Genomic DNA, 13,095 nt, shown 5'->3' with positions numbered 1-13,095 from the left:
CACTTCCCGATCAAATTTCTTCAAATTTCTTCAAATTTCCTTTTAGACATATCTAGATCATCTTGTGTAGATCATCTCTGCAAATTTTCAGCCAATTTGGTGATCGTTAAAGCCCTCAAACTTGCGTTTTTCTGTTATATACCTGAATCGGACAGAATACAGGCCGTCGATTTGTTTTTCCGATTTTGAGAGCCTTAATGATCACCAAATTGGCTGAAATTTGCAGAGATGATCTACACAAGATGACCTAGATATGTCTAGAAGGAAGTTTGAAGAAATTCGATCAGGAAGTGGTGCAAAAATGGAAATCCGCACCAAAACTTTGGTGCGGACGTCCTATATATATATATGTTTGCAGTTGTACGTGTGTAAAGCCAAATGAATTGATAGGACTTGATTGCCAATTTGCCATGCCCCATGAAAAGTAACAAACTAACACTTCACTCAAAGCATCAATATATTACCCGTTGGAACTTCCTCAAACCATTGCTGCAGCAGCATGTCACCACAACAATGCCTCACTGCATCACTAGAGGGCAAAGTCTTCCTTCAACTAGTATGAATGAAAATCAAATGATTAGGTGGTCAACCACCATTCTCAGACAGAGTCAAAATTAATTTTGATGGATCCTTTTGGAGTAGCTTAGCAACGAGTGGTTTTGTAATCAGAACAAACTCAGGCAAGCCTCTTGTTGATGTTGCCTTCAACACCGAAAACACCACAATTCCAATTGCTGAAGCCTTAGCTCTTCGTAATAGCCTCATATGTGCAAAAGAGAAGGGTTATTCGAAGAATGATGTAGAAGGTGACTTGAAGCTAGTCATCGATGTTGTCAACCAAGTTTCCGCTCCTCCTTGGAGACTGCTTAGCCTGATCCAAGATATTAAATTGCTGGGAAGTTCCTTTGAGTCTATTAGCTTAAGCATGTGTTTAGAGAAGCTAATTAACTTTGTTGCTAATGTACTTGTCAATTGAGTCATAGAGTAGACAATTGTGGCGTATGGCCGGATTGTGTTTCCTCGGAGGCCACTTTTGCTCTATCTTTTGATTTTGTAAACTTAAGTGCTCTAGACGCATCTCGATCTAATATAGTTCCACTTTCTATCAAAGAAAAAACAAACGAAGACGCCGATGAGTTGATCAATTGGTGAAACACTTTGTAGGATGATCGACCAGACGATTATTATTCATTAACTTTACCGACATCATCTTAGGGTACTAGCTTCTATATACTGTAACATCACATGTGCAATGATTAAACATGGCAGTGTATATATATGATGATACAAAGGACTATACTATACTATACTATACTATTCATGGTTAAAACTAAGGATTAAAATCTCTGCGATATATCTGATATATTCTCCGATGTCTCCCTTTTTCTAATGACCGATATATCTATAGGGGTCAATATCTTATCTTCCACCGTATCTACGATATTTCCCCGATATTTAGGAAATATCTCTGACATTTATGATATTTTCGATATATCACCAACATATTAAAAAAATATCTGCAAAAAATTGAAAGGGTATTATCTGAAGAAGTTGTTGGAAACCCAGAAGATAATTTAGACAGTGATGATGCATGGGATGGCACAACAACTCTGGATAGTTCTGATGATGATGAAGATGGTGGAAGCGGAAAAGGTGGTGGAAATACCGACACCGGGTTTGTATATGGACAATCTTCTACAGTTGGTGGATTGAACAATTTTTCATCTGAAGAAAATTACGATCATGCCTCCCATGATCATGGCTATAGAAGTACTAGGTATGGAGCCCAAGAGGATACCATGTATAGGAGGAGGACTAGAGGTCCAAATGATGATTAAGATGTTGCTTCAGTTACGCTAAGTTCAGTTACGCTAAGTTTTGATTCTATCAGTTTAGGTAGTGGGACTGGAACCTCAAATGAATCCCAAGAAGGCAACAATCAATATGGCTATAATGTTTATGGCTATAATCAACGCGCGGAAGTCAGTGATCAGTCATCTAGTTGGATTCATCCTTACTATCCACTTATAGGGGAAACAGTCGGCATCTCCAAAGACATATATGATTATCATATTCAACACTACAATTTGTACTATATGAGTCATATGTCTTGGTCTGATTATTGTACTTTTATGGATCAGTGTGTGTCTTATGACTCTTATCAACAACCTAGATTCTCATTCTGGATGTAGATGAAGTTGATATTTGTAATATTTATATATAAATTCAATAAATTAAATATTTCAGAAAAAAAAAAATTCTTCCCAAAATACCGATATTTTTTCCCGGGTTTCCCCGATATATCTTCGATATATCCAAAATCTCCATTTTTCAAAAGACCGATATATCTACCGATACCGATATTTTAATCTTTGGTTAAAACATACGAAACAATCATTAATTCAAGCGATGGTTTGTGAACACTCCTGATGAGAAATTAGTCATGGTTTTTTCTGGTTGAGAATGATCCAGCCAAACATGACATGCTTAAATATCTCAATTAACTAAAGCACAATAACACATACAACAGCAGGATGATATTCCAAGTTCTCCAAGTCTACATATTCAAAATATCCTTCAACCCCAAAATAGTTCCAAGCATAAATTATTCGAAATCCATAATAAAATTCAAATTACATATAGCAGATTCAATCCCCGCGCGCAATTAATTTTTTATTTTTATTTTTTTTTTGGCGAAAAGGAACTTCATTAATTAAACAAGGGAAACTATTACATGAGGAAGATCCCAACCGGGACTTCCAAGGGAAACATAAATAACAAACAAAGACCTTAAAAAGGTCCAAGGAAAACAACACCCATGAGACACAGCAGGCTTCAACCAGGCAAGCCCACCTTCTTGATCAGCCAATGGAGAACGCAACAATGAACAAGAACCAAGAGCAGCGCGCAGCCAAGAAGAATACAACATCCGCCGGCAACACGTTTCGACCCAATCCAGTGACCATTAGAGGCTCCGATGACCATTCCAAATAGATAGAACCCAATCGCGCGCGATTTATTGGCCGGTGACATTGAGCAAGCTGTTTATTAAGATGCATTTATTTGATAGCAATCAATCACATAATGCTGCAACTGGACTCATCTGCAGCAGCATCTCCAATGCTCACTTGGGAATTCAGTGATTTTATTGCTTCAAATACTGCCCTCTGATAGAATAATTATCACCATACCAAGTTAGTAAAATAACCACTGCTAGCTCCATCTCACAACGAATCAATAACGCAAGTATATATACCTACTTCTTTACTGTGTTAATTACATAACAAGACCAGAGAAAAACATTGAACAAAACAGGCTGTCTAGGGTTAGAGAACTTACTCTTTTAGACCCAGATCGACTAACTTGATCGGATTCAGCGTCATACTCAGAACCAGACTCATAAGACCCACCATCGATCTTAGGAGAGCTTGGCTACATAAACAAATATATTTTCTGTTACAATTACAGAAAAACTAAACTGTTTTATGTATTAAAAATGAAAGGGAAGACTTACTATACAGTCTATGCTATTTATTCTAATGATTCATTAACTAGGGTTGTCTATGTATAACATGAATATATAACATACACTTATTTTACCACTAAATAAATTAAAATTACAATTCTGTCAACCCAAATTTACAATAATGACTACAAAATTACCTAATTTCTTTTACACATTTACATATTATTGAACCTATTTACCACATTGATAACAATTTATTCATAAACTTGTAAAAATGTCATCGGTGAGGATATTTCATACGGATATGTACCGTAAAACTTCCCTCATTATTAATTAAGTACAAGAGATCGATAAAATCTATAAAAACATCATATATGCATGACACCACCATATTAACTTTTAGTTTATCCAATAGTCCCAATACTAAACATTCTTGTTGGTCAAATTCGAATTTCTTGGCGGATGTCACATGTGTCTAGAACTCAAGTTGTGACACCTCAGGTAATAGTATATGACTTGTGAATATTTAGAAGTGTAGATTGCTCGAGTAATAAGAACGAAAAACTCACAGATTCAGACGACCCAAATCGACTAAATAGATCGGAAACTTTTACAAGTCCTCGACTAATTGGTTCAGCAGATTCTGCAGCGTTTACCTGTACGTAAAAACGTTATTAGATTCACCGTGATGCATCAGTATATGATTTTCTGTTTGCAATTAATATGAAGTTCATATATATGTTACCTCATGATGATCATCTTCAGTTGGTGTGGTAGATTCACAAGCAGCCTTGGAACGCAGGAAGACGTAGTTATCCAAAAAGCTAGCATGGTTATGAACATACTCTCCATCGCGGTAGCAGGAGGTGCAGAGATCAAACGTTGCGGCTTCGTTGTTGTGGAAGCACTCAACGCAAGTAAAATACAGTCCGTTGAGAAAAGGGGAGGCCTTACATCCATTGCCGCTACAGAAAACCCCTCTCCCACTCTCCACAAGGTAGTAAAGAGTGATGAACTCGTTAATATCTAACTTGCCGTCTCCGGTTTTGTCCAGCAACTGGAAGCAGCGCTTGATCTCGGAGCTACCCAAACTCCGCCGGAACTCATTGATGCTTATTGTGCCATTACCATTCGAATCCATTTCTTTAAATCTTTCAGTTGCCTTCTGCTTTAGCTCATCAGATAAGTTCTGGTAATAAGCTAAAGCAGCGTTGCGTATTTCTTGCATGTCCATATCTCACTCTATTCTCTCTGTTTTGTTCGCGCTCTACTGTATAAGGTTTATTCTGATCGAGAGTTTCGGTTTATGTAAATTGTAGAGTTGAGGTTCAACCCTAGTCCTAATATATAATAGACAACATGTTAACTATCAAACGCAGCTTCAAGACTTTTCAACGATCAAACGCGCACTGTGGTGTATAATCATCCCTGACAAATGCAAGTATAGGGTCTAATATTAAACTTTTGCTGAAAAGAGACGGATGTAAATACGAATTAGTAAATTAAAGACTACATACTCATCAGAGTCTTGAGACCCCAAGAGATAGCGAGAGTTCAACCCAACCTTAAGATAAAGAAATAGCTAAATGAAAGACTAAAAATTGAGATTAAAAAAAAGACTAATCCTAGTTTCGTCTAAAGACAGACAAATAATATTAGCTACTAACAGAAAGATCGATGTTTTGTTGGCTTAAAACAACACACTTTTTGTCTGGCATTTTCCCCAAATTTTACAGCAAGATAATATATGTTTAGGTCTTTTTTGAAAGTAATATATGTTTAGGTCTTGATTACACATTAACATATCAATGCATTATTTTCGACGTCGTAGATAAACTCTCTGCATGCATGATGTAGCTTCTGTATCGAACTCCCATGTCATCTATCTTATTCTATCAGTAAGACAGTAACTTTGGTATTCTATATAGGGCTGGGCACTTAGTACCGGAATCCCGATCCCGTACCGGTCCCGTCCCGAAAGTTAGCGGGACGGGACGAGATAGGTTTTGAAAATAGCAATCCTGTCCCATCCCGTCCCGTTTTAACATTACCATAACGGGACGGGACGGGACGGGACTATCCCGAAAAATCCCGTCCCGTCCCGTAATATTAGAATACTTGATTTTATTCATTTTATACTTGATTTTTTAGGTTGCATGGTGTTACAATGCACTCAACCACACTTAATTTGGTCTAAAATAATACTTTTAATTTCATTCATGTTCTTTTTTTTTGCTTGTGTGATTTTGGATATTTTTAGTTGTTGTTTGAGGGTTAATTTTTAATGTGGGATGTTTAGTACTTTTAGAGTGGGATGTAATTTAGCACCTATGCACCTATGTTCTTGTTGATTTTTAGTACTTCTAATTTCATCAATGTTCTTTTTTTTTGTTTATGTGTTTTTGGATATTTTTTTTCCATTAATTTCATTAATGTTGCTCCAAACAGCATAAAAATGTCGAAAATTTCATACACTGATCAATTGTGGTGGAGCATTTGAATGCTTAGAGTTTCTCAACCGTTTTTCCACCTGTGGTGGTGTTTGATAATCAATTAATTTGTTACTTGAAAAAAAAAAAAATTTAGTCGGGATCCCCGATCCCGTCCCAATCCCGATCGGAATCGGGACGTACGGGACAGATTTTAAAACACCTTCCCGTCCTGTCCGTTCTTTATTTCGGGACGGGACGGGATTCACCAAATCCCGGCCCGTCCCGTCCCGTGCCCAGCCCTAATTCTATATGTTTGTAGAAAGCTAGCCTACAACTGCTTGTATAAATGATCAGAGAGTACTTTCCTTCTAAAAATCTGTCATCGATTGATATTGATCACTTGGGCGGTTAGCTAACATTGAACATGTAATTTGCTTCCATAACTCAAAAACTTCGATCATTTCTAACACGTGGTGTTCCAGGATCAGTTAATAATTTTCCCTAACAAAAAAGTTTTAATCAATAAAAAATATGCGTGTGATTTGAATTCATGAAGAAAATGTCTCGACATGACATGCCACATAGAATTAAGGTCATAAATCTTAGGTCTTAGGTCTTATTAAGGCCTTCTAGCATTACAATTTTAGAAAGAAATCTGCTGTGCCCAAAAATTAACTCTGTGCCAAACCTGTGCCACAAATGAAAATTTGACACATCATCACTGACCTAACCACCATTAACTCTGTTAACTCTCACTAAACACAAGTAATAAATTTTTTATAATATATATATTTTTCTTCTTTTTCTCTTTTTTCTATCGATTCAAGCCCAGATTTACTATAAGAGAGTTCGTTTCTTCATCAACCTCAACCTCCGCCGTCTCTTCTCCTACTCTCTTCAACCAACAACTCTGCAGCCTCGTCCAATATCTTGTCAACGAGAACGATAAATTCAACAAAAATCTCTTAAATTCCTTGTCCAAGATGGTTGATTTCGGTTTAAGAACCACAATCACATATTTCCGGCGAATTTCAATGGCTTCCTTCCTGCCTTCGTCGGCGTTTTGGACAAAGAAAGCATCGAGATTGAGGCTTTGAATTGGGTTGGGATGATCGCAATTGTAGAGAAAGAAGAAGACAAGAAGAATACAGATCTACAGGGAAGAGGAAGGGGAAAAAGTTTAGAGTATGATGTGTTTTATTTTTTATTAAAAAAGAAGCTGAAAAGTAATTAAATTAATAGGGTTAACTCTGTTAAGCTGCTCAGTAAATGATGAGACAAATGTCATGATATGCATAGGGTTGGCACAGGTTTAGCACTGGGTTTGTAGGCACAGCAGATTTCCTTCCTACCATCATGTTTCACGACTTAAATAATTGATAGTGCCATTAACAAATTGAAAGAAAGGAAAAAGGAAGCGCAACAACCTAAAAAAGTAACTAATTATATAAAAGCGTTTCAATTACCTAACACGAAGTCTTTCTTTTATTTTTTTTATACCATAAGTCTTTATCTGGATGGTCGACTTTTTCATTTTCTATATTATAAGTCTCGGTCTTTACAAATAATTGCAAGCTGGTATAGGGTTCATGATTTGGTTCAGCATTTGAATATAAGGTTAATCAATTAGTTCTTACGTCTTGACCAAAAAATAAAAAATAAAAAATTAGTTCTTACGTAACCTAATCTGCGTCACGTTAACGTATTTGCCCCAAGATTCTGACTTTTGTTATTCCGGAATGTAGGTTTTAGTTAGAGGGAAGTACTATACTATATATGTTTGGGTGGTTATTGAAGGTTGGGTTTCTGGGTTCTGGAATCGTTATTGAATTAATTTTGAGTTCTGGGTTGGAATATGTTTTGTTATTGCATATCGATCTGGGTAAATTTGTTGGTTCAGGTAGTGCTAATAATATATGTTTGGCTCATCAGTTGATCGAGTTGTTTGCCAAAAATCTGGGATTAAAACTTTTGGATCAAAATTTGGGTTTTAAAACAGTTGATTGAGAAGTGTTTCTGGGTTAATTTAATTGAGTTTTGAAACATGTCATCGGCCTTCTTCGTTTTTCTTTTTCTTTTTTTATCGAAAGGAAATTTCATTAGTGCCAAAGAGGCAACCGAGGGATATACAAAAGAGAGGAATTACATGCACCTCAAACTAACATAGAAAGAAGAGAGCTGAAGTACAACAGAAAGGAACTGTAAATTAAGAAAAGGCAGAAACATAATTGACACACACAAAAAGAAGAGAGGCTGGGGGTTTGTTAACACAACTCTGCATGTGATTGGCCTTCTTGATAGTTAATTCTATACTTAGATTTTCAACAGTTTTCTACTGAATTGTTGCATATTGATATGAGTTTTCTACATAAATGCTGCCTAGCTGCTCCTTATTAGTCCTATCATCACCAAACATGATTCAAGGGTTAAGGTAGCATAAGCCAAACTAGAGGAGTCCAGAACTGTCATAGAAATTAAATTAAGGTGAGCAATGACAGCAGAGGCGGAGCTATACTTAGACCAAGGCACCCCTCGTAATTTTTTAAAAATTGTGTATTATCATGTATTTCTTTGTAAATTATAAGGTCTGACCCTTGTTTCTTTCTAATAATAAATCATAAACATCTTTTGTTGTTAATAGGTTTAAGTACGTTATACAATTTACTTCTCCTCCCTTGATCATATCTTGTCATATACTCTATTCGTAATCAATTATATAATGAATAATTTATTCTTTTTTCTCATTCTATTATGTACGTACAAATACTTTGTATTGATGAACTACTAATTTCATATTAGTTTTTTAAGTCTAGTATGATGTCTAAAATACAAAAGTTAATTATCTTTTAATTTTGTACTCGTATATAAAATTATTCAATTTTTATGTAATTTTTATTTTCTAACTCGGCCCCCCTTAATATATAATCCTGACTCTGCCCCTGAATGACAGTCCTACCTACGTAACAAAAGCTCTTAAGTGTATTTCAGTAGCTTCAGAATTTCATTAACGCTATTTGTAGCACTCATATATTGATTTCTAACCTCCGATCCATCGTAGCTTTCTTAGCTTTGCTTGTTTTAGCTGAATCCGATTTGAACAGTAAAAAGATGATACTACTGAGGTGCAGTAACATACAAAAAGTGAAGGGATTTATTCAGTCGTTACAAGACGACTCAATTAAAAAGAAACACGAGGTTGATCTTATGAGAAGTACAAAAACTAGGCTTGCCATAGCAAGAAAGCTGATTGAAACACGAAGGCTTTTGTATTAACCCTAGCAGAGATAAATAAAGAAAAACACCCATTCGTATTATTAAAATACGATGAAACTGTTACAAACAGATGTGGATCGTTCACATGATGCTGCACGAAGCAACATCAGAAGCAACACTTCCTACTGCTTGCGCAACGCTCAATCCAGATTTTACTGCTCCAAATACTGCCCTCTGCACAAATAATTTTCAACAAATTCATTTCTTAAACAAAGTTTACCATATTAGCTACATATTAGTCTATTACAGTGTAATCAGATGGTGAGCATATTAACCCATCTAACAGGTAAGTAATGAAACAATGTATAATTAAAAATTTACTCAGACCATGCATCCAAGTAGCTAGGATATGTTTAACTGAAATCAATGCATGCGCAATCTCATCGCTATAATATGTAACTTAAAAGGCAAAGAACATAATGAAAATATATCATCGATTGATATCTTTGATTATTGTTTCTCAATTATATTTTCATAGACAAATTCATGTCAATAGTAAAAAGATATTCGTGATTAATTGTTTACTGCTTTTGAAGAGAACAAACTCACCCTCTTTGATCCAGATCGATTAACTTGCTCTCTCTGTGAACCAGATCGACTAACTTGATTGGACTCAGAATCAGACCCTGAAGAGCTTGGCTACACATTCAAATAAATCCACTGTTATGATTACTCAAATATGTTGTATTAGAAATGAGGAACCATGCATATTCTTTCCCGAAAGAAGTGAGGAGCTTATTCTATTTACACATATCTAGCTAGCTCTTTGGTACAAATAAGAAGATGGTCTGGTAACGTTTACAACTGATCGTTATGCAAAAGTATAGTATCATAATTGAATCAATAATATTGACGGAGTAGATAACGTGATTAGTTATTTTACCAAACTATAGTACTTGAAAGAGAGAAGTCTTCGATCATATATATAGATATGACAAAACTATCAGAGTATTAGTTCAGTTTTGAAAGGGATTTTCTGAAAATCAGAGATGACTAACTGTTACCTCAGATATGGCTTCATCACAACACGCAGCCTTGGAACGAAGTAAGACATGATTATCCAAAAAGTTGGTGTGTTCATGAGCAAATTTTCCATTGCGGTAGCAGGAGGTGCAGAGATCGAAAGTTTCATTTTCGTTATGGTGGAAGCAGTCGACGCAGGTGAAATAGTGTCCCTTGAGAAAAGGTGCGTCGTCCTCACATCCATCTCCCGCACAATAAATCAGCAGCCTACCGCTCTCCAAAAGATAGTAAAGAGTGATGTATTCGTTGAAATCCAGCTTGCCGTCTCCGTTCTTGTCCAGCTCCTTGAAGCTTCTCTTCATGATCACGGAGTCGTTGTCGAAAGAGCTTCGCATACTGTTCTTGAATTCCCTCAAGCTTATTGTTCCATTACCATTTGAATCAATTTCTTTGAATTTTGCAGATGCCAGCTTCTGTAGATCCTCTGGCAAGTTATGGTAGTAAGCTAAAGCTGCCTCACGTATTTCTTCCATGTTTTTTGTGATCTCCCTTTCACTCTATCTCTAGCTCTCGATTATGTAATCAAGCTGAAGGCTTAGCTTCTATATATACAGATATGGAGATATAGCTAGGTTGGTATCCATTATCAAATGCGCGCTTATGTTAAAACTCGCCCTTAATTAATTGTGGTGTTTAAAAGATAATTGCAAGTAGGTTAGCTCGAATTTTAATATATTTTGGAGAACAAGACTTGTAGACTTGATAAAGAATATGACCAAAACATAAACAAGCTAAAATGATAACCAAAGAAAAACCCACATCAAAGTCTTTCTTTCGGATCAGGATCCTCTCCTTGACTACTCAATGTCCTCGGCTGTCCTTAGCTTTTAATTTTAACCATCGATGAGAAATCTAAAGGCCACCGATACACCACGTCAGCAAAATATATATTAAATGCAAAGTTTTAAGATTTCAATAATAAACGCCGTTTAGAATTTTTCTTTTTTGCCTCTCAACTTTCACGTTTTCACCTTTTGCCTCATCTTCATCCCAGATTCCAAATCTGAGAAAGCTCTTTCACCTCCTCACCTGCACTCTCTAAGAGTTATGAAATTCAAAACATATCTTGTAATCCATCATATATACCTAATAATCTCTCTTCTGATTTTATATCTTTCTTATAATTAACACTATACCATATCTAACTCCCCAGTTTTGAATGTCGATCAAGAGCAATCTGAGAAATTCCCTGTGTGATTTTGCTTGTGTTTGAGGTTGGGTTTCAAGAATGAAGAATCCCTTTTCTTCTGTGGACAACGTGCAAGAAAACCCACCCAAGATCAAACCCAATCAATTGAATAATCCCTTAATTGTATTAATCTCGATCCATCGATCATTTCTTATGAAGAGGGAGGATTTATTTGAATGAAGCTTGAATGTGGTTGTGGGGTCTCCATCACTCGGTCAGCGATGAGTTAGAGCTTTCCAATTGAAAGAAAGTTGAGAGAGAGAGGAAGATACAGTTGCTTCCATGGAAGACGAAAGTCTTTGAATGTGTGAAGGCGAAGAATACCCAGAAGAGAATAACACGAATTGGATGACGTTTAAGTTATGTTAACATAGAAATCCTAAAAGTCTGCATTTAATGTATTTTTGCTGACGTGGATAGGTGGCCTTTAGATTTCTCATCGATGGTTAGGATTAAAAGGTTAGGATTAAAAGTTGAGAACAGAACATTGAGTAGTTAAGGAGAGAATCCTGATCCCTTTCTTAACTCACAGTCTTTAGCTCTTTGTGTCTGTATTTGTTAACTATAGTTATAAAACGTACTCTTGCATATTAGTTTTACTGTATAGCTTCATGATGTGAGTGAAGAGTCGATGGATTGGAAAGGGGAGGGAACGACAGGTTGAGGCCGCCGGAGCTGAGCAGTTTAGCTTGGGGACACTATACAGGATAAGTCTTAATTTGACACTATACAGTTCTACGTACGCTGATTGATTGTTATGGTTATTCCATATAATAATTGAACTGCTTTCCTGCTATTGGCATACGTCAATTCATTTGCTTAATTTCTTTCCACTACACTCAACTCATCCAGCTTTCTCCAAAACCAGAAGTTGTGAAACTAGCGGCTCAAAACATATAAAAACCAGACGCGAATTAGAAGTTATACAAATTAAGGCTACAAAGCTAAGCTTCCTCATGCAGATGATGCAGTGAAATCAATATAAAAGTCTAAACCCTAGCTAGGATGTAAAAATCGTATATTTGTTCATCTAACTAGTAAGATGACCGTAATGTTTTGGTGATATTAGTAAAGGTACATTTGTTCATCTTAGGATTGGAGATGGTTTCTTTCTTGGGTACAAATGTATAAGATGACCCGTAATGTTACTTTTTTTTCTCTCATAAGAAAAAAAAAAGTAATCTCTCACTATGTATGTGGGTGTGGGGACCGCTGCAATGGCAGACAAAGGCAAAAGCGTAGTAGTCTTTGTCGTCAATGGAGAAAGTAAAAAGGTATGTGGCTTTTGCTTTTTCTTTCTTTATTTGGTTTGTTTTTTTTGTGTGTTGTGAATTGTGTGATAGGTCTAGGGTTTTGGTATCTGGGAGGTTTTGTGATTTGAGACTTGGAGAGTCGGAGAACGATAGATAAGGGATAAGGGTTGTGGCAGAGGGTTTTAATAAGATTTAAGATTTATGGATTTACTTTTATGTGATGTGATATGTCATGTTACTTATACACATCATTAATTAGTACTAGAGGGTTTAATAGGGCTTAAGATTTCTGTTCTTAATCTTATATGACATGTCATGTCACATAGACACATTATCAATTAATAAAATTATGTCATGTCATCCTTAGGACATATAATCTTATCTTTATCAAATCTAAATTAGGCAATTATTATGCCAAATTCTTATCTCATCTAGATGATTTAGTTACCTTTTTTATTC

At 35.9% G+C, this 13,095-nt stretch overlaps 1 protein-coding gene across 1 annotated transcript; it reads right to left on the bottom strand.

Annotated features, from left to right (window-relative positions):
* Positions 1-8,993: 8,993 nt before the first annotated feature.
* On the bottom strand, positions 8,994-10,832 carry LOC101309628. The gene is made up of 3 exons (XM_004296491.1): positions 10,176-10,832; positions 9,721-9,810; positions 8,994-9,345 (listed from the first exon to the last, which is right to left on the bottom strand). The coding sequence occupies exons 1-3, from the start codon at positions 10,665-10,667 to the stop codon at positions 9,253-9,255; spliced, it is 675 nt and encodes a 224-aa protein (XP_004296539.1). The 5' UTR covers positions 10,668-10,832; the 3' UTR covers positions 8,994-9,252.
* Positions 10,833-13,095: the final 2,263 nt, after the last annotated feature.

The sequence above is a fragment of the Fragaria vesca genome, linkage group LG4, assembly GCF_000184155.1.
Source record: "Fragaria vesca subsp. vesca linkage group LG4, FraVesHawaii_1.0, whole genome shotgun sequence".
Classification (NCBI taxonomy): domain Eukaryota; kingdom Viridiplantae; phylum Streptophyta; class Magnoliopsida; order Rosales; family Rosaceae; genus Fragaria; species Fragaria vesca.
The sequence above is the reverse complement of the archived record's forward strand: the minus strand, read 5'-3'. Positions and strand labels throughout refer to the sequence as shown.

What these genes read in the sequence shown, in the direction of transcription:
- LOC101309628 (XM_004296491.1), bottom strand. Translation starts at nt 10,667, where the DNA reads ATGGAAGAAATACGTGAGGCAGCTTTAGCTTACTACCATAACTTGCCA. An exon ending in GTGATGAAGCCATATCTGAG is followed by an intron (nt 9,811 to 10,175) that starts GTAACAGTTAGT and finishes TTGAATGTGTAG; the next exon opens with CCAAGCTCTTCAGGGTCTGA. An exon ending in ATCGATCTGGATCAAAGAGG is followed by an intron (nt 9,346 to 9,720) that starts GTGAGTTTGTTC and finishes TTATTTGTGCAG; the next exon opens with AGGGCAGTATTTGGAGCAGT.